The sequence below is a fragment of the Grammomys surdaster genome, unplaced genomic scaffold (assembly GCF_004785775.1).
Source record: "Grammomys surdaster isolate TR1022 unplaced genomic scaffold, NIH_TR_1.0 269, whole genome shotgun sequence".
NCBI lineage: Eukaryota > Metazoa > Chordata > Mammalia > Rodentia > Muridae > Grammomys > Grammomys surdaster.
The window spans coordinates 374,751-400,034 of record NW_021604710.1 but is presented as its reverse complement, the minus strand read 5'-3'; the positions used below and the strand labels follow the sequence as shown (position 1 = coordinate 400,034).

Genomic DNA, 25,284 nt, shown 5'->3' with positions numbered 1-25,284 from the left:
CACCTCCTTTTCTCCTGAGGTCCAACTAGATATTTCAGGTGAAGGAAGAGGATCCAAAAGCAGGAAAGTGAGTCAGAGACAACTCCTGTTCCAATTGCTAGTGGATCCATATAAAGTCCACATCTGGTACAAAGCTGCACATCTGGTACAAAGGTGTGGAGGGCATAGGTCAAATTACTGCATGTTCTTTAGTTGGTGGTACAATCTCTATAAAACCCCATGGTCCCGGGATACTTGGCTCTGTAGATGTAATTGTTATGTCCATCACACCTCTGGCTCACTCCATTCTACCCCTCAACTCTTCTTTAAGACTTCTCAAGCTTCACCTGATATTTTGCTATGGGTCTCTGCATCCATTTCCATCTGATGCTGGATGAAGCCTCCAGGAGACAGTTATGATAGATTATGTAAGCATAGCCATAATTAATAGTGCCATGATTTGTCTCTCTCCCTAGTGTTGGGTCTCAAGTTTGGCCAGACATTGGTTGGTTGTTCTATTAGTATCTACCCCATCTAAAATTCTTATAGGCAGGAAAATTTTGGATTGAAGGTTTTGTGGGTGAGTTGATGTCCCCCTCTTTCTACTGGAAGTCCTGACTTTCTAAAATAGGCTGCACATCACTTAAGTCTTTATATATCCCAGTGGTAGAAATCTCAGCTAGGGTCACCCTCATAGACTTCCAATATCAATCCGCACACCAGGACTCCAGCTGATCCCAGAGATGAATGATGTTCAAACTTACCAAATGTCTACACAGACATGGGCTGTGTCATGAACTTCTAAATCAGTGATTCAAAATAAAACTATTCTATCTTTTAAGTTGCTCATATTAGATCTTCTGTTGCAGTGGTCAGTCTGACTAATAAAGGTTCCCACACCCTCTTTCTCTGCTTTCTGTTGCCCACCTTAAACTCAACACCAATACAGTGTTCTGATTAATAAGAATTTACCATCTAGTATAACGAAACAATGAGGACTCATAAGTCACTCTTTCTCTACTCACTTTCTGAAATTATTGGAATTTCTTAAATAAATTGAGACTAATGAACAGTTAGCTTAAAAAAATCCATTATAGAGTTCAGGAATTGTCCTTATGTGAACTGTCATCATAGAAGGACCTATGACTTCCAAGAAATGCAAACTGAATAGTATATATGTATATGTACATCCTAAGTTTATGCATATATATACATATATATAGGTATATATATGTATATGTATAATATATATATATATATAATTGAAAATGTCTCATATATTTCCACAGATAAAGTAATGAGATGAGCATCATATGCAAGCTGTGTGACTACACATATTGGACTGAGCCCAGAGCATTTCCTTTTCTGGTCTATCACTAGGCCTAGGCTTGGAGGCTTCAAGCTTCCATTCAACCTAATCTTTCATGTTGACTGATTCAACGAACCTTTTCTCTCATCTTCTAACTGAAGTGCTCTCCCTGGACTCAAACTAATATTGGTAATCCACTCTAATCATCTGGTTCATACTTATTCTCTGAATAGTTCTGACTTTACTTGTGTCTAGTATATTTTGTCTGTAACCTATCTCTGTAAAACTGCCAGAGTAAAACTGACATACATATACATCACCTGGCACATCCCACAACACCACACTTTTCCCTTCCTCACTGCACTGAAGTAGCCTCTCCTCCTCGTCGGGTCTCCTGCGAATATTCCATCTCTGACTTCTTTCAAATTTTTCTCGGATTCTACACTTTCTCCAAAGTATCACTAATTAGTCAGGTGTCACTTTGAAACATGGCTGCTTTCTTCTGTAACCTAACATTACCTTCATTGTCAAGGATTAAAAGGCTGTAATAAGGGTTTGTATGTATTCCAGTCGGGACATACCGTCATCTGGGACATGTCTGTATTCTGGACAGAGCGTATCTTTGGATATGATCCATTGCCAGAGAAGCCATGTTGCTCGAATCAAAGTCTTCTACATAAATCATATTGGATTCTTATTGTGTCCCACAGACAAATTTGACCTTAAACTCAATCAGTCAGCAGCTCCCTCATGTGACTTTTTTCAAAGATGCTTATAGTTGATTTCATATATTTGGAAATCAAATAGTTGATAAATGCATACTTTTAATGTGAACATGAATGGTGAAAAGCAGCAAGTGGGACAAAAATAGGAGATATACCCAAATGACCTGATTACTTATGAGTATACTTGGGATCATAGACATTGACTAAATGCCATATTTCAAATAGAAAGAATCGACAGATTATATCACTATAAAGCAAGGGATATTGAGTGTAATAAGCACATTTTATTGGAAATCACAAAAGTGTGACATGGTCGATACAGTAGGTACTGGAGAAATAATGGTAGAACAGAAGAGAGATTGAAAGGGAACTTGTTCTAAAATTCCAGAGTGGGAAAATAGATTAGTAAAAGACAGAAGAAATAAGGATTAGATGATTAATAGGTCAAATTGGAGAGTCCTTTAAATACCAAAACAACCATGTACATTGTTTTCATAGTTAAATAGCCCCTTCTATTCACGGATAAACCTCTTTAACTGGTGTAGAAAGAAATAGTGCAGTATCAGGGAACTGGAAAATGTGCATTCATGTTCTCCTATGACATGAAGACAAATACCAGAAGGAAAATAGAGTAGTTTGTTCCGTTGAGAACTCCAGGTGGATGGTCAGCAGACTGTTTATCTGCCACCTGTATCTAGTCTCACATTGTCCAATAATTTCCATATCTTTCTATGGCCTTAGGGCAGCATGCCAGTTGCCGATAATTTCTCTGGTAAAATTAATCCATGCAAATTAATCCTTCCTTAATACCTCATATTAACATGCATGTGAAAAGTGAAAGTAAGTAAAAACTCTGAAAAATCTGAGAGAAATGGCAATATTGAGAGATGTTCCCATAAGGAATGATGGCAGAATCAAATAAATTATAAACAAGATACAGAGAAGACAACACTGAGTGGGTGTTTGGGGGTATGAAGCTCACCTGCTTGGTAGTAATAGGACAACAACATATGTTATGAGGCCCATGTTGACATTTTTTGTGGTTTCTTCTGATTTCCAATTTCTCTATTCTCTAATCAGTTTTCCCTCACAGATTCAATTGCCACAATTTCAGCTATCCTTCTCCCATGTTTATGGAAATCTCCAGAAACATCACCACTATTGAATGTTGTCAAACATGATATCACCTTCAATGTCCTTTTTCCTATATCTGGGGTGAGCAGACAGTAAAACATCTGATAGGAAAGATATTCCAATTAGACCTTAAAAATATTCATAAGCAGACAGAAAATCAAGTACTGACCTTCTCTGGCTGGTTTGTGCCATGTTACAATGATATTCAAGGCTTATGGATGATCTAATTAAAAACAAGCAAACAAGCAAACAAACAAACAAACAAACAAACAGAATCTCATACATAGAGATTTACCACTGACCGAGCACAGCATTACACTCTGTTGCATATATAGTATAAACGCCCACAATTCTCTCATTTTTTTTAGCATACCTTCTTTTTATTGAGATGTCTGAAACACTATTCTTCAAAATAAGCAAAGAATTATAACATAGGTTCTTTGACAGAGAATACAGAGTAGATAATTTTAATATACACATTTAGGGCAACACTGATACTAGTCAAGATTATCATGGATTATGTGAACAGTATTATTTGTTTATACTCCAGGTTCAAGGATATCCTTGAAAGGATGCTAGCATAAGAGTCAGATATCTTAAAATTGATGCAGAAATTTGCAGTCATATATTTCTCTACTTCACTACAATGTAAGACATTTTTTACTCAAATTTGACACATTCTCCATTCCATATAGCTGAAAAACTAGAGTCAGGATCGAAAACAGATTCTATAAAAGCCTAGTTATTAGGAACTCTGTACATCCTTTCTTAACATCATTGATGTGCCATTGCTTGTCCATAGAGTTTTAAAATGTCTTCTTCATATTAAATAGATTGACCATGATAAGAACAACCAATTAAGGATGAAATGATAGATGATATGAGGAGGGTTGTTCTTCAAAGAGCCCCACTTTCAACCAGATCCATACTTTCTTCAAAGTTACTAAAAGCAAAACATATTTAAAATTAAATGAATATTAAGGGCTATCTATGTATACTATAGAGCCATTCTCTTATACCCACAAACGTAGTCTATTACAAGAGGACCACTGTAGACGAAGGCTAGAATATCACTGTTTCCCTCATTGTAGCATCCTTTCAAGCATCAGCTTATTCCATCCATTTTCTCTGAGAATAAAATTATCCTTAACACCTGAAGGTCTCCTAATGCCAAGAACTCCAAAAAGAAATGATGTAAGAATCCAGGAGGGGAAAAATACAGGTGTGTTTGCTCAGGAAACATCAACGATATCTCACCGCCACCTCAAGAAGCAGAGATCTCCCTCCTCAAGGATATAAAAGTCTGCTCCTCTTCGCCATTCATTACTTACTGCCACCATGAAGCATCTCCTGATCCTGATCCTTGTGGGAACTGCTGGTGAGTTTGATGCCTTCTGTGGTTCTTTTTTTCTAATTAAATAAAAAGCAATGGCTCCTGTTTCATTGGTAAGTCTTCTAATTTAATGCTGGTATTCATATTTCTTTGTGAACATCCCGTTTTCCACTTTTATAATCTCTCAAACTTTACTTTACAACTGTCTCCATCAATGCACTCTCTACAGCATCTCTTGTTCAATTTAGGGCCTTGATTATAGAGACTGAAAGGGAAGCCAAACAGAGGATGCATGAAAAGAATATTCCATAGCACCAACCCTATGTGTATGCAAAGCATAGTTCTTGAGGAATTTCATAGGGAAGCAAGCAGTGGGCTATACCCTTAACATTTAAATTGGATCACACCAATTGAGTTCTTTGTTTATTTCTTCTATTTTTCTCTGGAACGCTGAAGAGTTCTGAGACCACAAGAATCTAGTTACTTGATTGTATTTCTTGCCACTGACAGACATCAAATCCTGTGTTGCCTCCTGGTGTTGCTGTTTCTCTGCTTTCTGTTAGTGCTTAGAATGTAATACTAAAAAAGTGGGAAGGAAAAGTAATGCTAATACACTGAGGAATTCACCCTCCGACACCTTGAATTTGCTTTACTTCTATATCTTCACTCTAGTTGCTTTCCCTGCTGATGATGATGACAAGATCGTTGGAGGATACACCTGCCAGGAGAACTCTGTTCCCTACCAGGTATCCCTGAACTCTGGCTCCCACTTCTGTGGAGGATCTCTCATCAACGACCAATGGGTGGTGTCTGCAGCTCACTGCTACAAAAGGTAAGTGAGAGTTTCCTAACCATATTGCCCCCCAGAGTGGGTCATCGTTACAGTAGACATCTGTATAGGCAAGTGTCTGAGTTGGAGAGGAAATGGAAAGGCAGAAAGGAAAGAAGCTTCTTATAGAACCTCATGTTCAAAGCCTTTGGATGAGCACATAATAGAAAGTCTCATCAAAACTACACATACCCATACACACATAGAAGTAAATAGATGATAAATAAATAAGTATATTAATATTAAATATAAAAAGCATACGTCTTGAAAGGAAAAAACCCACTATTTTCTCATCATACAAACTAATGAGAAATTTCATAAAGTTTTTCTCATATTATACCTAGAACCTATAGCAAGAAAGTTTTATTAGACTTTTGACAATACAGCTGAATATTGCTTTATCTTAATTTTCATCACCAGGTATTTCATCTTCTAAAATGGGATGAAGTAACAGTGTGTATAAAATGGGCTTTTAATTTGATTGTGGGTGAAAAAGGTTGTTTAAAACAGTGATTAATATACAGACTACAGAACCTCTTAGTCTACATTGTGACTCATTGGTGTAGAGTGAGACCTCAACAATGAACCTCTACACTGTCTCAGAATCTGGCTATGAATGACACCAAATGTTGACGCATTTTGCTTAAATAAAATAGTAGATTGATCTTTGTAAAGGAAATTGAGATGAAACGTTTCTCTATGAAGTGAACAGTGACTGTGTAGACCAAGATAGCTTCAAATGATGCTATAGTTTTTTATATTGGATATTTAGGGGTGAGGTAGAATATAAAGAAGTCTACATGGCAGAACTTTGCATTAGACCATTTAGACCAGATCAGTCTGAGAAAAACAAGAAAACTGTATCCACCTTCCCAAGTCTTCTCTTCTGATGTTGCACAAGATGTTTAGTCTGAAGAACCACACAAGAGGGAGAACCTCGAGAAAAGGGTAACGTTTGAGTCACAGAGAAACAGACTGTGGCATTCCTCCTCTCCTTCTTACAGCCGCATCCAAGTGAGACTGGGAGAGCACAACATCAAAGTCCTTGAGGGTAATGAGCAGTTTGTCAATGCTGCCAAGATCATCAAGCATCCCGACTTCCAAAGGAAGACCCTGAACAATGACATCATGCTGATCAAGCTCTCTTCCCCTGTGACCCTCAATGCCAGAGTGGCCACTGTGGCTCTGCCCAGCTCCTGTGCACCTGCAGGCACTCAGTGCCTCATCTCTGGCTGGGGCAACACCCTCAGCTTTGGTGGTAAGTATGAACTGTCATCTATTTCTTCTCTTTTTTTTATTGTCTATAATCACCCCTTCCTGAATATTATTCCACTGGCTTCAAAATGGCAAATATATTAGAGGTGCACAGTACACTTAGGTCCTCCAAGAGTTTCTAGAAAAATTTTCACACAGAATGAACTGATGCCAAGTATCTGGAAAGGTAAAGGCAGAGTGTACTACTATTTTTTCAGGAAGGATATAACCAATGACTATTCTTGAATTGCAAAGGCATACTTCCTTAGTGTAAATTAATGTTATAGGAAATAGTCCATTGTTTGCAAGTTGATTCAACACTGGATAGTTAGCTGAATACAGGAGTCTTCATTCTTTTCCTTTCCTCACAGTCAATAAGCCAGACCTGCTCCAGTGCCTGGATGCCCCACTACTGACTCAGGCTGCCTGTCAAGCCTCCTATCCTGGAAAAATCACTGATAACATGGTCTGTGCTGGCTTCCTAGAAGGAGGCAAGGATTCTTGCAAGGTGATTGCTGCCCTCCACTTATCCAAATCTCTGTTCTTTTGGATCTGGGGCTTGGAAGCTCAGTGATGGGAAGCAAAATGTATGCTGTGGTGGTTTTGTAAAAAATGAGAGGATCTCCTTTGGATTTCAACACAGTAGTAAGGATAGCAGATGGGCTATGGGGGAAAAGAAATGGAGTAAGAGAGAATAGACAGGTATTGAGTTTAGTATATGCAGCCCTAGCTCACATGTCCTTTCTTATGCACTATGTTCCTTTTTTCCAGGGTGACTCTGGTGGCCCTGTGGTCTGCAATGGAGAACTCCAAGGTATAGTCTCCTGGGGTGATGGCTGTGCCTTGGCAGACAGTCCTGGTGTGTATACCAAAGTCTGCAACTATGTGGACTGGATTCAGGACACAATTGCTGCCAACTAGAGATCCCGTATCCCTCTGTAGTCACTATGCCAATAAAGTGAAATATTCATTACTTCCTGTGCTTCCGTCTCATGACTTTAGCTCTTTGGTTTAAAACTAGCTTTCATCAGAAATAATTTTCTTCACTTAAGTGTTCTGAAGACCATACTATATTTCAAAATATATTATGCATTACCTTAGTATGTAAAGAGATGAAAATTCCAAAGATAAATTTTTCTGTATGGTATGAGGTGCCAGCATACATCATATTCCAGATCTAGCACATTTTGCAAGTAGAACACCATGCTAGATTGATGTGTTTGTGGCATACTGTCTTGGCATACATGTGTTCTATGTTGTTGGTTTTTTTTTTTTTTTTGTAGCATGAAGAGTGCTGCCTTGTCCAATAGAGACTCACACTTCAGTAACAGGTTGACTTCTTGGTAAGCTATTAGTTTGCTATAGGCTTTTTCCATAATTGTGACTTTCTCTTGGTTTGTGTTGAGGAGTGTATAATCTTGGCTTTAGTCTTGATATTTTGGTGATTTCACTGTCATACTTTTTAAAGAAAAACCACATATTCATGAGTTTAGGCAAACGAACAACATGTATAGTCATACAATGTATTTTATTAAAAACAAAATGTTCAATATAAGAGAAATCAGCCCCAAAGTCTTACATGACAATCTGTTGAAAGCAGTGTCCCAAGGTACTTGCTGTAATGTAATTTCAGTTTATGGGTATACATCCTGACTCAAAGAAGATTAAACCAAAACCAAATAATATAAAACAACAACATAAACCAATTTGGAAAAGAAAAATTAGCTTTTGTTTTTCTTTCCATATTTAAGTTTGCCAACTCAGGAGGTTTTAATCTGTGAGTTCATATGAGTTGCAAAACATTCGCAATTCAGTCCAAGTAGAATATACAGATCATTTGTTGTGTTCTTAACCTCAGCTAACATTCTCCACTTTTACACTTTATCTAACCACAGAAGTTAGGTATAGAGAAAGAATGGGGGCTTGATGTAGATCTCACTAGGATAATGAAGGACTACAACAGTTTGGTCAAATGGTAAGGGAAGGAGAAATTGCTAAAATTAAGAGCCATTTGAATGGTCATATGGAAAACTAATATAATAGTATTGACCTAACATAATCCACTTATAAGGACAATCTAAATGAAATTGGCCAATAAGAGAGAATGTAGAACTCCATGTGATATCTTTTGTAGCCCTCAGTGCTATGAGTGGGTTCCATTCATCGAATCTAGTTGTTGACAAAAGAGATAGCATTGGATCCACCAAGCATCAGAGGCTACTGCCATGGCTACCAGTTGGTCCTCACAAACTGATGGTAAATTGCTACAAGTAAAGATGACACCTACACAATTGTATTAAGAAAGAAAATTAAGGGTAGTGCCTATGTGGATGCTTAATTCTTATATACTGATATTAATGATAACAAAGGGAAGTCTATTCTTCCAAAAGCAAAGGGTAAGCACCAATCCATCTGCCAATCCTTGATATAAAAAGATGACCTGCCTACAAGATAGCTTAATGTAAAGTGTCATTCAAGGAAAGAAAAAATAAAAATATATTTAGTTTCTCTGTATGAATAGCTATGCTACCAATAATAAAAAGACAATGTAATGATAAAAAATTTTCAAATAAGTAATGAAAATATTGGAAATGAGCAACAGGATATGAAAAAATGGAAACATGTAAAGTTGAATGTAGTCTTTTTTGAGGTCTGTAAATAAGTATGATTCCTCATTAGTTTGTATACTGAAAAAGTAGGCCTTTCTTGCTTTCAAGATGTATGCTTTTCTCTATTTAATATAAATAAATTTATTTATTTTTAGCTATTTATCTCTCTGTGTACAGGGGTACGTGTAGTATTGGTGAGACATCCTATTATGTGCTCATCCAAAGGCTTTGGATATGAGGTTCTGTCAGTACTTTATTTCCTTCCTGCCTTTTCATTTCCTCTCCAACTGTACTACTTGCCCATATAGATGCCTACTGTAAACATGTCCCACTTTGGGTGGAATGTTGTCATGAAACCGTCATTTATCTTCTGTATCGGTGAACTGCAGATACCACCCATTGGTTACTGATTAGGGATCCTCCACAGAAGTGGTAGCCAGAGTTTAGGGATACCTGGTAGGGGACAGAGTTCTTCTGGCAGATGTAGCCTCCAAGCATCTGGTCATCATTGTCAGCAGGGAAAGCAACTAGAGTGAAGATATAGAAGTAAAGCAAATTCAAGATGTTGGAGAGTGGATTCCTCAGTGTTTTAGTATTAATTTTCCTTCCCACTTTTTGATATTATATTCTGAACAGAATCACTAACAGAAAGCAGAGACACAGTAATGCCAGTAGGTAACACAGGATTTGATGTCTGTCAGTGGCAAGAAATGCAGGACAGGTAACTAGATTCTAGTCATCTCATAACTCATTAGAGTTTCAGAGAAAAATAGAAGAAATGAACAAAGAACACTGTTAGCGGGATCCAATTTAAATGTTAAGGGTGTAGTCCACTGCTTGCTTCCTTATGAAATTCCTCAAGAACTATGCTTTGCATACACATGGGGTTGCTGCTGTGGAATATTCTTCTTCATTCATTTTATGTATCTTCTGTTTGGCTTCCCTTTCAGCCTCTATAATCAAGGCCCTGAATTGAACAAAAGATGCATTAGAGAGTACATTGATGGAGACAGTTGTAAAGTAAAGTTTGAGAGATTATAGAAGTGGAAGACAGGATGTTTGTGAGGAAATATGAATACCAGCATTAAATTAGAAGACTTATCAATGAAACAGGAGTCATTGCTTTTTATTTAATTAGAAAAAGAGAACCACAGAAGGCATCAAACTCACCAGCAGTTCCCACAAGGACCAGGATCAGGAGATGCTTCATGGTGGCAGTAAGTAATGAATGCTGAAGAGGAGCAGACTTTTATATTCTTGAGGAGGGAGAATTCTGCTTCTTGAGGTGGGGGTGGCATATCTTTGACATTTCCTGAGGAAACACTTCTGAATTTTCCCCTTCCTAGATTCTTCATTCATCTCTTTTTGGGGTTCTTGATATTTGGAGACTTTCAGGTGTCAAGAAAAATTTTATTCTCAGAGGAAAGGGATGGAATCGTCTGCTTCTTGAAAGGATGCTAGGATGAGGGAAATAGTAGTAGTCGAGCCTTTGTCTTCAGTGTCCCTCTGTAATAGAATAAATTTATGGGTGTTAGAGAAGAATGACTTTATGGTATTCTTTGATAGACCGTGATGATGTTTTGCTCCTTTTAGTAACTTTGAAGAAGGCCTGGTTCTGTGGAGAGTGGGGATCTTCGAAAAACAACCCTCCTCGTATCATCTATCATTTCTTCCTCAATTTGTTTCTCTGATCATGGCCAATCTGCATAATAGAAAAACTTGAAAAGCTCTATGTACCCACAATAGTACATCAATTATGTTAAGAAAGGAAGCCCAGAGTTCCTAATAAGTGTCAGCTTTTAGAGAATCTACTTTCCTTTCACGCTCTATTGTTTCAGATATATGTGGTGGATAATGTGTGAGATCAGAATAGAAAATGTGTTACTTTGCCGTAAAGTAGACAAATACATGAATTCAAGGGTAATCAAATAATATTGTTTACACAATCCATGATAATCTTGACAAGTATCAGTGTTGCCCTGAATGCTTACATTAAAATTATCTAGTCTATATTCTATGTGAAAGAAACCAAATTGGAAGTCTTTGCTCATTTTGAAGAATAGAGTTTTAGAAATGTTCAACATGACATCTCATTAAAAATGAGGTATGCTGAAAATGAGAGAATTGTGGATACTGATTATGTATATGCAACAGAGTGTAACACTCTGCTCAGTTAGTGGTAAAACTCCACATGCTTTTGTTGTTGTTTGTTTTTAATTTAATCATTCCTAAGATTTAGCTCTCATTTTAACATAGCACAAACCAGCCATAAGGTCAGTACTTAATTTTGTGTGTGCTTGTGTCTATTTTTAAGACCTAGTTGGAGTATCTTTCCTATCAGATGTTTTACTGTCCAGTGACCCCAGATATAACAAAAAGTACATTGAAGGTGATATCACTTTTTACCACTTTGAAAAGTGATTATGGTTCTAGAGAGTTCCATTATCGTGGGATTAGCCTACCTGAAAATGTGGCAAGTTCATCTGTAGGGGAAAACTGACTGGAGAACTGAGAAATTGGAAATCAGAAGAAACTGCCAAAAATGCAAACCTGGGCCAGATAACATATGTTGGTGTCCTATTACTGGCAAGGCTGGGTGAACTTCACACCCCCCAAACAGCCACTCAGTATTGTCATCTCTGTATCTTGTTTCTCTTTTATTTTTGTACTGCAGTCTTTCGTAAATGGAACATTTCTCATATTACCCTTTCCTCAGATTTTTCAGAGTATTTACTTACTTTTATTTTTCACAAGCATATTAGTATGAGGTATTCAGGAAGGACTGATTTGCATGGATTAATTTTACCAGAGAAATTATCTGTAACTGGCATGCTGCCCTAAGGCCATAGGAAGATATGGAAATGATGGGACCTTGTGAGATTGGATACAGGTGGCACATAAACAGTCTGCTGACCTGGAGTTCTCAATGGAACAAACTATTCTCCTAATCTTCCTTCTGGTATTTGTCTGCATGTCATAGAAGAACATGAACACACTATTTCCATTTCCATGATACTGCACTATTTCTTGCTACACCAGATAAAGTAGGCTTATCCATGAATAGAATAGGGTTGTTTAAGTGTGAAACCAATGTACATGGTTATTTTTTTTATTTAATGGACCCTCCAATTTGACCTCTTAATCATGCATTCCTTATTTCTTCTGTCTTTTATTAATCTATATTCACACTCTGGAATTTTAAAACAAGTTTTCCTTCCATCTCATCTCTGCTCTCCCATTATTTCTCCAGTACCTACTATATCAGCCATGTCACACTTTTGTGATTTCCTTTTTTTTTTTTTTTAGGTTTTTTGAGACAGGTTTTCTCTGTATAGCCCTGGCTGTCCTGGAACTCACTCTGTAGACCAGGCTGGCCTTGAACTCAGAAATCCTCCTGCCTCTGCCTTCCAAGTGCTGGGATTAAAGGCGTGCACCACCACCGCCCAACATTTTTGTGATTTCCCATAACATGTGCTTATTACACTCAATATTTCTTGTTTTATAGTGATATAATCTGTCGATTCTTTCTATTTGAAATATGGCATTTATTCAATGCCTACGATCCCAAGTGTACTCATAGATAATCAGGTCATTTGAGTATATCTCCTAATTTTGTCCCACTTGCTGCTCCTCACTCCTTATGCTCCCAATAAAGGTATGCATTTATCAACTGTTTGATCTCCAAATGTACGACATCAACTATATACATTTTTTGAACAAAGTCAAGTGAGGGAGCTGCTGACTGATTGAGTTTAAGTTCAAATTTGTCAGTGTGGCACAATATGAATCCAATATGATTTATGTAGAGGACTTTAAATCCAGCAACATGGCTGCTCTGACAAGGGATCACATCCAAAAATAAGATCTGGCTAGAATGCAGACATGTGCTGGGTTGCAGTATTATCTGACTGGAATACAGACAAAACCTTAGTACACTCCTTTAATCCTTAACAGTGAAGGAAATTTTAGGTTATGGAAGGAAGCAGCTATGTTTCAAAGTGACATCTAACTGATCAATGACATATCAGTGAAAGTGAGGAATCAGAGAGAGATTTGAAAGAAGAAGTCAGAGATAGGATGCTAACAGGAGACTAGCAGAGGAAGAGAAGCTATTTAAGAGCAGTTAGAGAGAAAAAGGTGTGGTGTTGTGTGTGTGATAGGTGACATCTGTATATGTCAGTTTTACTCTGACAGTTTTAAGGTGACTGGTTACAGAGAGAACATGCTAGATACATGTGAAGTCAGAACACCTGAGAGAATGAGAAGGAGTCAGTTGATTAGAACTGATTACCAATACTAGTTTGAGACCAGGGAGAGCAATTCAGTCAGAAAATGAGAAAAGCTGGATTGAATTGGTTAACTAGGAAGATTAGATTGTAGGGAGGCTACAAGCTTCCAGGCTTAGGTCTAGTGAAAATCAGAACAGAAAAGGAAATTCTCTGGGCTCACTCTAATATGTATATTAACAGAGCTTCCATATAGTGCTCATCTCATTACTTTATCTGTGGAAATAAATGAGACATTTTCAGTTATGTATATATTATTCATATATATATATAGAATTAAAGTTTGTATTTCACGGAAACTTTATGAAAGTCATTATGGGGTCCTTCAATAATGACAGTTCCACATAGGGAAAATTCCTGTACTCTATATTGAATTTTTTCATCTAAATCTTTATTTGTCTCAATTCATTTAGGCAATTCCAATAAACCCAGAAAGTGAGTAGAGAAAGAGTGCCTTATAAACCTTCATTGTTTCATTATACTAGATGGTCAATATTTATTAATCAGGACATTGTATTGGTGTTGAGTTTAAGGTGGGTAACAAAAAGCAGCGAAAGAGGGTCTGAGGGCATGTATTAGTTTGACTGACTACTGTGACTGGACACCTAACACAAGTAACTTAAAAAACAGTATTATTTATTTTGAATCACTGATTCAAAAGTTTCATAACATAGTCCTTGGCTGTGTAGACCTCTGATAAGTTTGAACATCATTCATCTCTGGGATCAGCTAGAGACCTTGTGTGAGGGAAGATATGGGGAGTCTATGAGGGTGACCTTAGCTGAGATTTTTACCAGTAGGGTATATGTAAAGACTTAAGTGGTTACCTCCTTTAGTAAGACAATATTTCCAGTGGCAGGAGGGGAACATCAACCCACCATCAAAACCTTGCATCCAAAATGTGTCCTGCCTATAAGATGTGAGGGTAAAGTAGAGACTGATAGAACAGCTAACCAATATCTGTCTCAACTTGAGACCCATCCAATGGGAGAGAACCAAACTCTGACCCTATTAATGATGGCTATGCTTACTGACAAGAACCTAGCATAACTGTCTCCTGAGAGGCCTCATCCTGCAGCAGATGGAAATGGATGCACAGACCCATAACTAAACATAAACTGAAGCTTGAGAAGTCTTGAAGATGTGTTGGGGGGGCTAGAATTGAGTGAGACAGAGGTATCATGGACATAACAAGAGCATCTAAGAGCCAAGCATCCTGGGGATATGGGGTTTTATAGAGAGTGTAGCACCAACCAAAGAGCACACAGGTAATTGACCTGTGTCCTCCACACCTTTGTAGCCGATATGCAGTTTGGTCTTTATATGGGTCCCCTAGCAATAGGAACAGGGGCTGTCTCTGACTCGATTTCTGCCATTGGATTTTCTTCCTTTAACCTGCTTGGTTGAACATCAGGAGAAGAGGAGGTGCTTAGTCCTGCTAGGACTAGATGTCCCAGTGTGTGGTGATACAAAGGGGTCTTTCTTCTTTTCTAAGGAGAAGGGGAAGTAGTAATGGGGGAGGAATTTTCAAGGAAGTTACATAGAGGAGACAGGGAGGGGCCTGTGAGTAGAATTTTATGTAAATAAAAATTAAATTATGGACAAAACCTTATTATTCTAACCTTTAAATGTCATACAGCAAAATTTATACTACAGTTTGTTTGTACATTCATACTGAGAAAGATAGATGTCTTACCTGCTAGAACTGAAAGCAGAGAATCATCTTGAGCTAAATTGTGCATACTGCACATCCCATGCAATGTTATTGCAGAAACGTATATTTCCTGGGAGAGTTTATATATTTACAGAAACCAATGAAGTCAATGCAGCCTTGACAAGATTTACCATAGAAGATGTTGCGATGCTGACACATAATTACTCCAGAATATTGCTTGATCCTAGCTCAAATTTCCTCAATGCTGCTTCCACAAAAATATGGATCCAGGACAACTTCAAAATGGCTAGTTAACTAGTTCAGCACCAAAGACTGTTCTAATCAGGACTCCAGTTAAGCCCTGAACTTTCTTAGCATGTGGAGACTGGACAGCTAATACTATATAGCCAACTTCCTTAAGATTGACTAATAACTCAGTTTTTTTTTTGTTTTTGTTTTTTGTTTTTTTGGTGGGGAGAGTGAGCAAAGAACAATGATGTTCTAAATCAAGGGGAAGCAATTTTAAGAGAGTGATGCCCCCATTTCCCCAAAGGCAGAATGGATGATAGTCATTTGTGGTCATTTAATTAGTTATTCATCAGTAAAGGAGGGTTGGTTGCAAGTTAATGGAAACAAACTATAGTATTTTAGATTCAGGGATTTCTCTATTTCTTTTTCTTTTTTTCTATGCTTCTTTATCTCATGGTAGGTAGAAAACTGGGGAGAATGGCTGAACAGGAAAACATGGACAGTATAGGATAATACAGGAATAACAGAAATGAAGGGCAGGTTATCGAGTCTAAAACTAAAGAGCTACTACTAATCAAAAATCTTACATTGGTACAGATCTTTTATATTTGTACAAATTATTATTATATTTGGTTATATTTATATAGATCTTTCTATATTGATACAAAATTAAGATTATATTTGGTTATGATATACCATATATATAAGCTACTTTATAGGCATTGTTCTATCCAATTTTTCAAAATTCAGTGTTAAGTTCTAGTCCTTTTGAAATTTGCTATTATAATCTATTTGGAAAAATTGAAAAATACATGATAGCAGAGAGACAATAAAAATCACGGTCATGTTAAAAACTACTCTAGTTTATTAAAGGTTGAACAGATAGTATACAGCTGGAAACATGAAACATTTGCCCATTCAGATATACGGTAGATAAGTGGTCTTTAAAATCCATGATATTTAAGAAATAGGGCATTAAAAGATGGTTTATTGATAAAAGGCCTTAAAAAAATCAATGATATAAGTCTACTCCTGGTAGCTCCCATGTTTCACTTCAAAGAAGATAATGGACATCAGAGGACCTCCATATGGAGGTCCACTTTTTACTTCAAAAGTGGCAAGCTAGCTACTAAGCAAAAAAAAAATTGCCCTTGTTCAACTGTAGAAAAAATACTGTACAAACTGGAAAAATGTGATGCAGGTAAACTGGCTGTTGAGCTTTGCAAGACAAAATAAGCAGTCCTTCATAGTTTCTGCTTCCAAAAATCTATCAGATATTCTGGGCCAGAAATTTGACATGTTGCTCCAATGACAGAGAAAAATTTAGGGGAATCTCCAGACAGCCAGCTTTCTACCTATCTGTTGTTGTACCAATACTATGTCAGGTGTTGTTGTTGTTGTTTTTTTTTATCACTATTGCTTTGCAGGATAGCTTGAGGTCAGGTATGCTGATTCCCCTAGAAGGTCTTTTATTAGTAAGAATTGTTTTTGCTATTCTGGGTTCTTTGTTTTTCCAGATGAATTTTTGAATTACTTTTTCCATTTCTTTGAAGAAGTGTCTTGGAATTTTGATGGGGATTGCGCTGAATCTGTAGATCGCTATTGGTAGGATGGCCATGTTTACGATGTTAATTCTACCAATCCATGAGCATGAGAAATCTCTCCATTTTCTGAGGTCTTCAATCTTTTTCTTGAGAAGCACAAAGTTCTTCTCATATAGATATTTAACTTGTTTGGTTAGAGTTACCCCAAAATATTTTATATTATTTGTGAGTATTGTGAAGGATGTTATTTTCCTAAATTATTTCTCCACCCATTTATCATTTGTATAAAGAAAGATTACTGATTTGAGTGAATTTTATATCCAACCACCTTGCTGAAGTTGTTTATCAGCTGTTGAAGTTCTCTGGTAGAATTTTTTTGGGTTGCTTATATATACTATCATATCATCTGCAAAGAGTGACATCTTGACTTATATACGATATACAAATTGGGCTCTTAATACTGAATGTGGGTGAAACAGATAAAAAGGAGTGACTAAGACATGGTCTGCATAGCCTCATATACTAGATTGTGACTATTAGGTTTGCAGTTGGGTTAAAGACAAAAAACAAACAAACAAACAAAAAACAAAACAAAACAAAACAAAACAAAGCCCTCACAAGACCTGAGAAGACTGTTGTGAAGATTTAGACACAGGATATTGATCTTTCTTCTTGAAATGAAATCTTTCAAAAAGACTTGGAGATCAAAAATTCCTATGTATTAGGAACAATGACAGTGGATGAAGAGAGCTTCAAATGACCCTGAGTGACTTAGTCCTGTATATTGTGTAGCTGTCACAATGAGAACAATCTACACTGTAGTCCTTCACCTCAACCCCGTCCCCTATATGCGTCTACTAAAGAAAAGGAGAGTATGACAAAGAAAATTGTATGTACCATTCCTATTCTTCTTCTATAATAGTACAACAAGTTGTTTTATTCTGCTGAAGCACACAAGTATGAGGACCTTGGGAAACTTGTGATGTTTGAGTCACAGAGCAACAGACTGTGGCATTACTCCTCTTCCCAACAGCCACATCCAAGTGAGAATGGGACAGTACAACACCAATGTCCTGGAGGGCAATGAACAGTTTGTCAGTGCTGCCGAGATCATCAAGCATTCCAACTCCAATAGGAAAACCCTGAACAATTACATCATACCGATCAGGTTCTCTTCTCCTGTGACCCTCAATGCCCGAGTGGCCACTTTGGCTCTGTCCAGCTCCTGTGCACCTGCAGGCACTCAGTGCCTCATCTCTGGTTGGGGTAACACCCTCAGCTTAGGTGGTGAGTAGGGCCTGTCACCTATTGTTTCTTTGTTTTTTGTTTTTGTATTCCCTGTAATTACTCCCATACCTGAAATTATCCCACTGGCTTCAAAATGGTAACTATATTAGATGTGCACAGTACACTTTGATCCAAGAGAAATTTGTACAGAGAATGAACTGATCCCAAATATCAGGACAGGCACATGCAGAATGTACTACTAGTTATCTAGGAGGATATCAGTACTGAATACTCTCAAATGGAAAAGCTATTTTTTTCTGTGGAACTTAATGTTATAGAAAACAGTCCATTGCTTGCCAGTTGGTTCAACACTGGATTCCAGTCTGTATATAGTAGTCTTCATTCTTTTCCTTTCCTCACAGTCAATAAGCCAGACCTGCTCCAGTGCCTGGATGCCTCACTGCTGACTCAGGCTGCCTATCAAGCCTCCTATCCTGGAAAAATCACTGATAACATGGTCTGTGCTGGCTTCCTAGAAGGAGGCAAGGATTTCTGCCAGGTGATTGGCACTCTCCACTTATCCAAACCTTTTTTCTTTTGAGGATGGGGCTTGGAAGCTTTGCAGTGGTAAGAAAAAAGTATGCCATGGTGGTTCTGTAAAATATGAAGGCATCTCCTTTGGATTTCAACACAATAAGGAGTAAGGATAGCAGATGTGCTATGGGGGAAAAAGAAATGGAACAAGAGAGAGTAAAGAGGTATTGAGTTTAGTATATGCAGCCCTATTTCACATGTCCTTTCTTATGCACTGTGTTCCTCTTTTCCAGGGTGACTCTGGTGGCCCTGTGGTCTGCAATGGAGAACTCTAAGGTATAGTCTCCTGGGGTGATGGCTGTGCCTTGGCAGACAGTCCTGGTGTGTACACCAAGGTCTGCAACTATGTGGACTGGATTCAGGACACAATTGCTGCCAACTAGAGATCCGTATCCCTCTGCAGTCAGTATGCCAATAAAGTGAAATATTAATCACTCCTGTGCTTATGCCTCATGTCTTTAGCTCTTTGGTTTAAAGCTAGTTTTCATTAGAAATTATTTTCTTCACTTAAGTGTTCTGAAGGCCATACTATATTTCAAAATATATTATGCATAACCATAGTATGTAAGAAAATGAAAATTCCAAAAATAAGTTATTCAATATGGTTTGAGCTTCCAGCATACATCATATGCCAAATATTCAAAATATTCAATAAAAAAGAAATTAGTCCTAAGTCTTACATGACAATCTGTTCAAGGGTGTGTTCCAAGGTCTGTAAGAGCACTTGTTCCATTTCTGGGTATAACATCATGACTCAAGGCAAACCAAACCAAAATCAAATAATATAGAACAACAATATTAACAAATTAGGAAAAGAAAAATTACTTGTTTTTACTATTCGACTTTTAAGCTTGCCAGTTGACAAGATTTTCAGCTATAAGTTCAGGTGAGTTATATCACATTCACAATTCAATGCAAGTAGAACATATAGATCATTTTTTGTGTGTTTAATCTCATCTAAAATTCTCCACTTTTACACTGCTTGGATCACGTGTCTTAGGAATTGTATCATCCACAATAAACTGGTAATCTCTCAATATGAAGTAACACTCAAAATACTCTCCCACAAACACACGAACAGGTTGTGTACCTGTTATACATCTCTTTTTAATTGATTCTAGGATGCATCAAATTGATATTTCAAATTAATTGACATGATACTCAATTTCTCCATCAACCTGCCTCTAATAGATAATGCTGAATTATCTATTCTCACATTGAAAGCATTTAATCTAGTCCCTCAATGCAGAGCTCAGTATTCTGTTTGCTTACCCCCAAACATTGTATTTTTTAATACAATACATTTTATGAATATACATGCTCTTCATTTGCATAAACACACAAAATTGCAATCTTTTTTTCTCTTCATAAAGTAAAGCAGAGGAATGGCCAAAACATCAGGACCAATGCCAAAATTATACACTCCTCACCACAAACCAACAGCAAGTCTTGCTCCACTTTTGTCCTTGCATTTCCTTTAGATAGAAACAACTCTTGGTCAAAATTTTGAAGGTAGATTGGTGACCCAATCCTTCCACTGATGACCCTGTCTATCTACTGGAGGTTGTATCTTCAGATTCCATCTACCTACTGTTGGCATTCAGCTAAGGTCGTCCCCACTGAGTCCTGGGATTAGTTTACGTCCCTGGTCTCTGGGACTTTCTAGAATTATTCCATTGCCCCACCCCAGCATTTGTTTATTTCCATTCATTCTCCTGTCCCTCTTGGCTTCTTTCCTTTCTGCCCCCATACCTGATCCTGTTTCCCTTTCCACTCTCCCTCCTCTCTACCACCTAATACTCCCTCTTCCTCTCCCTTCTGTGATTAATTTGTTTTCCCTTCTAAGTGGGATTGAAGCATATTCACTTGGGCCTTTCTTCTTGCTAAACTTCTTATGATCTGTAGCGTGTATCATGAGTAATCTGTGCCTTTTGGCTAATAACCACTTATTACTGAGTATATACTATGCATGTCCTTTTGAGTCTGACTTATCTCACTCATAATGATATTATCTAGTTTCATCCATTTGCCTGAAAAATTTATGAGGTCTTCATTTTCAATAGCTGAATAATGTTCCATTTTGTAAATGAAAACACTTTCTGTATCTATTCTAGTTGAGGGACATCTGGAGCAGAGACTGAAGGAAAGGCCATCCAAAGACTGCCAGGGGATCCTTCCCATATGCAGCCACCAAACCCAGAAACTATTACTAATATCGAGAAGTGCTTGCTGACAGGGGCCTGATATTTCTGTCTCCCGAAAGGCTCTGCCAGAGCCTGACCAATACAGATGCAGATGTTCGCAGCTAACCATCAGACTAAGCACAGAGACCCCAATGGAGGAGTTAGGGGAAGGACTGAAGGAGCTGAAGGAGATTGCAACCCCATAAGAAGAACAACAATATCAACCAACCAGAACCCCCAGAGCTCCCAGGGACTAAACCACCAACCAAGGAGTACACATGAGGGACCCATGGCACCAGCTTATATGTAGCAAAGGATGGCCTTATAGGTCATTATTGGGAGAAGAGGCCCTTGGTCCTGTAAAGACTCCAGTGTAGAGGAATGCGAGGGTGGATAGGTGGGAGTGGGTGAGTGATTAGGGGAGCACATTCATAGAGGCAGGGGGAGGGGAATGGGATAGGGGGTTTGCAGAGTGGAACTGGGAAAGAGGATAACATATGCAATGTAAATAAATTAAATGTCCAATAAAAAAACATTTAAAAAAGTAATCAGAGATGGTGATATCTCTGGATGTTGTTTGATTATACATGTTTATTCTATCTATACTGTTCTTTTTTGATATGAAATTTATTTTCCTCATGAACATAGATGTAAACACACTCAATAAAATGTTCACAAACAGAATTCAGAAACACATCACCAAGATCATCTACTATGATTAGACAGGCTTCATCCCAGAGATGCAGTTATGTCTCAGCATCGGAAAATCAGTTAATGCCATCTTCATATTAAAAAGTTAAAGAAAAATAGCCAACATGATCATCTCATTTGATGATGGAAAAACTGTGATGAAATCCAGCATACATGTTAGAAGTCTTGGAGAGATTTGGGATACAAAGGACTCAGTGAACATAATAAAGGGTTTTTATAGCAAGCTGATAGACAATATCAAATTAAATGGAGTGAAACCTAAAGCAATTTGTACCCAGAGTTTTTACTACTTTATGTGCCCCTATTTCTACCACCCTTCTCTACCCTTATCCTTTACAATCCTCAAAGATTATGTAGATGAGAAGAAAGGCTAGAGAGGCAATGGTACATTAATATTGTTAGACCACATCTTGCTGATTAGGGGCATTGAGTTCCTTGGGTCAATTCTCCTCTTCATTGTAATGATGAAGCAACCAACCAGCAACAAACAACTGCAACAGCAAGGTCATTCACAAGAGCGATAGACACAGCCACGGCAGCATCCAGTAACAGCAGGAGCAAGCAGCAGCAGTAGCCAACACCTTTTGGGACTCTTGCATTTATATACTTTCTCAAGAGTCCTCAGAATCCCAAGTTTCATATACTTGCAAAGACTATCTGCATCTGGCAAAAATCATGCCCCTGACAGAGAACAAATCATAATTTGCAGGTGTGGACAATCTAAAGCAGCCCAATATACCACACCTGGGATAAAAATGCAACTATATTTTTATAATATTGCTGTGTTTTTAAAGAAACCAAAAATCTTACTAAAGTAATTTTAATAAAGTCAGGAAAAAGAGAAGTCCACTTCATATCTATTCAATATAGTAATTGAAATTATAGTTGGTACAATAAGGCAACTGCAGGAGATCAAAGGGATACAAATTGGAAAGAAATTGTCATAGTTCCATTATTTGCAGATGCTATGATAATATATAAGCAACCCCCCAAATTCTTCCACGGAACTCCCTCAAGTGGTGAATACCATTAGTGAAGTGGCTGGGCTTAATATTAAGTAAAAATTCAGTAGCCCTCCTATACTCAAATGAAAAAATGGGCTTGATAAAGTAATTAGAAAAACAATACCCTTTAAAATCACCACAAATAATATAAAATACTTCGGGATAACTCTGACAGAATAAGTGTAAGACTTGTATCACAAAAGCTTCAAGTCTTTGAAGAAAAAAACTCAAGAAGGTATTGGAAGGTGGAAAGACGTCCAATCCTCATGGATTAGAATGATTCACATAGTAACACTTACCATGTTACCAATAGCAATCTATAGACACAATGCAACTCCTGTCAAAATTACAACACAATTATTTACACACTTTGAAAGGATTATATTCAATCTCACATGTTTCAATTTTTGTGTGTCCTCCTTTTATGTTTTTATTTCTAATATTTTCATACTTTACTTAAAACTTTTTATTATATTCTCTTCCTTTGTCATTGATGGCACAGCAGTTGACTTTGAGCCATTTAAATATATTTTTATTGTTTTCTTTCCTGAAATATAGATTTTATTCATACAATATATTTGTATTATGGTTTTCCCTCCCACCTCCTCCAAGAGCGTCCACATCTTCCCTCCAGTCAAATCTACTCTATTTCCATCTATTGTTACAAAATAAACAAGCACCTGAAGAATAGTAATAAAATAAGTAAAAAAAAAAAGAGAATAGGATAAACAAAAGAAACTAATAGAAGAAAAAGAGGCAAAGAAAAGGCAGAAGAAACATATCAAGACTCAGTAAAACATAAGTTCATGCACACAGGAACTTCATAAGAACATAAAAGTAGAAGCCCTAATGTATATGCAAATATTCTGGAAGATTAGAAAATGAACTGTGACTAAATATTAGGAATCAAAAAAGCACTAAAAGCTCTAAAGATATCATTGCTTTCAATTTTTATTGGCCAGTTACCACTGGGAAGGAAGCCTGGTTTTTTGTCTGTTTGTTGTTTTTGACATGTTGCTAAAGTTAAGAGATATTTGAATGATCATATAAAGACCTAATACAATATCTAACATATATATACTTATGAGGAAAAGTTAATTGAAATTGTCAAATACGAGGATACAGAGCACCACCTGATATCTTTTGCCATCATTTGTGCCACAAATGGGTTTTGTACACCTAATCAAATTGTCAGCCAAAGTGATACCATTGGACCCTCCAAGTAACCTAGGCTATTGCCAAGGCTATCAGTTGCTCTCCACAAGGTAAAGTAAATAAGTCCATACAAGAAAAGGCAAAACTAGGCCAGGTGGTGGTGGTGCACGCCTTTAATCCAGCACTTGGGAGGCAGAGGCAGGCGGATTTCGGAGTTCGAGGCCAGCCTGGTCTACCAAGTGAGTTCCAGGACAGCCAGGGATACACAGAGAAACCCTGTCTCCCAAAAACCAAAAAAAAAAAAAAAAAAAAAAAAAAAGACAAAACTTACACATTTCTCTTAACAAGGAAAACTCAGATCAGTCTCACTTATGAGTATTGATGCAAAAATACTCAATAAATTTCTTGCAAATCAAGTCCAAGAACACATCAAAACCATCATTTACCAAAAGGAGAGAACCACAAGCAAAGGAGAGAACCACAAGCACATAAAACCAACTAGGAAAACAAACATGGGGACCCCATGATCAGTTCAATGGTTAGCTGTGAGCATCTGCCTCTCAATATGTCAGACTCTAGCAGACCTCTAAGGAGACATCTATATTAGGCACCTGTCAGCATGCACTTCCTGACATCCACATCAGCGTCTACCTTTGATGACTGCACATGGGATAGATACCCAGGTGGAATGGTCTCCAGATGGCCCCTCCTTCAGTTTCTGTACCACACTTTGTCTCCATATTTGTTCCCATGAGTATTTTGTTATTTCTTCTAAGAAGGACCAAAGCATCCACACTTTTTTTGGTCTTCCTTCTTCACGAGCTTCATGTGGTCTGTGAGTTGACTCTTGGGTATTTCAAGCTTACCAAGTGAGATGAGGAAGGTCACTTCATATTCATCAAAGAGAAAATCCATGAAGAGAAAGTCTCAGTTCTGAACAACTATACCCCAAATGCAAGGGCACCCATATTCATAAAAGAAAATTTACTAAAGCTCAAAACACACATTGAACTCCACATAATAATAGTGGGAGGCTTTAACACCCCACTCTCACCAATGGACAGGCCATTGAAACAGAAACTAAACAGAGACACAGTGAAACTAATAGAGGTTATAAACCAAATTGATTAAAAGGTATCTATAGAAATTTTCACCCTACAACAAAAGAATACACCTTCTTCTCAGCACTTCATGGTACCTTCTCCAAAATCGGCTATATAATCAGTCACAAAGCAATCCTTAACTGATACAAGAAGATTTGAAGTAATCCCATGCATCCCATCAGATCACCATGGCCTAAGGCTGGTCTTCAATAACACGAAAAACAACAAAAAGCCCACATGCATATAGAAACTGTACAACTCTGTACTCAATGACAACTTGCTCAGGGAAGAAATAAAGAAATTAAAGACTTCCTAGAATTTAATGAAAATGTTGATATATCATACCCAAACTTATGGGACACAATGAAAGCAGTGGTAAGAGGAGAATTTATAGCACTAAGT

At 37.5% G+C, this 25,284-nt stretch overlaps 1 protein-coding gene, 1 pseudogene and 1 gene segment (V, D, J or C); 2 read left to right on the top strand and 1 right to left on the bottom strand.

Annotated features, from left to right (window-relative positions):
- The window catches only part of LOC114628506, a 392,361-nt gene that overhangs the window by 58,751 nt on the left and 308,326 nt on the right, over positions 1 to 25,284 (bottom strand).
- On the top strand, positions 4,486 to 7,484 carry LOC114628512 (anionic trypsin-2-like). Its single transcript, XM_028776398.1, has 5 exons — positions 4,486 to 4,525; positions 5,153 to 5,312; positions 6,314 to 6,567; positions 6,935 to 7,071; positions 7,335 to 7,484. The coding sequence occupies exons 1-5, from the start codon at positions 4,486 to 4,488 to the stop codon at positions 7,482 to 7,484; spliced, it is 741 nt and encodes a 246-aa protein (XP_028632231.1).
- On the top strand, positions 14,683 to 19,109 carry LOC114628503 (annotated as a pseudogene).

Bases quoted from the DNA above. Each gene is read 5' to 3' on its own strand.
- LOC114628512 (XM_028776398.1), top strand. From the start codon at position 4,486: ATGAAGCATCTCCTGATCCTGATCCTTGTGGGAACTGCTG. The intron at 4,526-5,152 runs GTGAGTTTGATG...TCTTCACTCTAG, and splicing joins GATCCTTGTGGGAACTGCTG to TTGCTTTCCCTGCTGATGAT. The intron at 7,072-7,334 runs GTGATTGCTGCC...CCTTTTTTCCAG, and splicing joins GAGGCAAGGATTCTTGCAAG to GGTGACTCTGGTGGCCCTGT.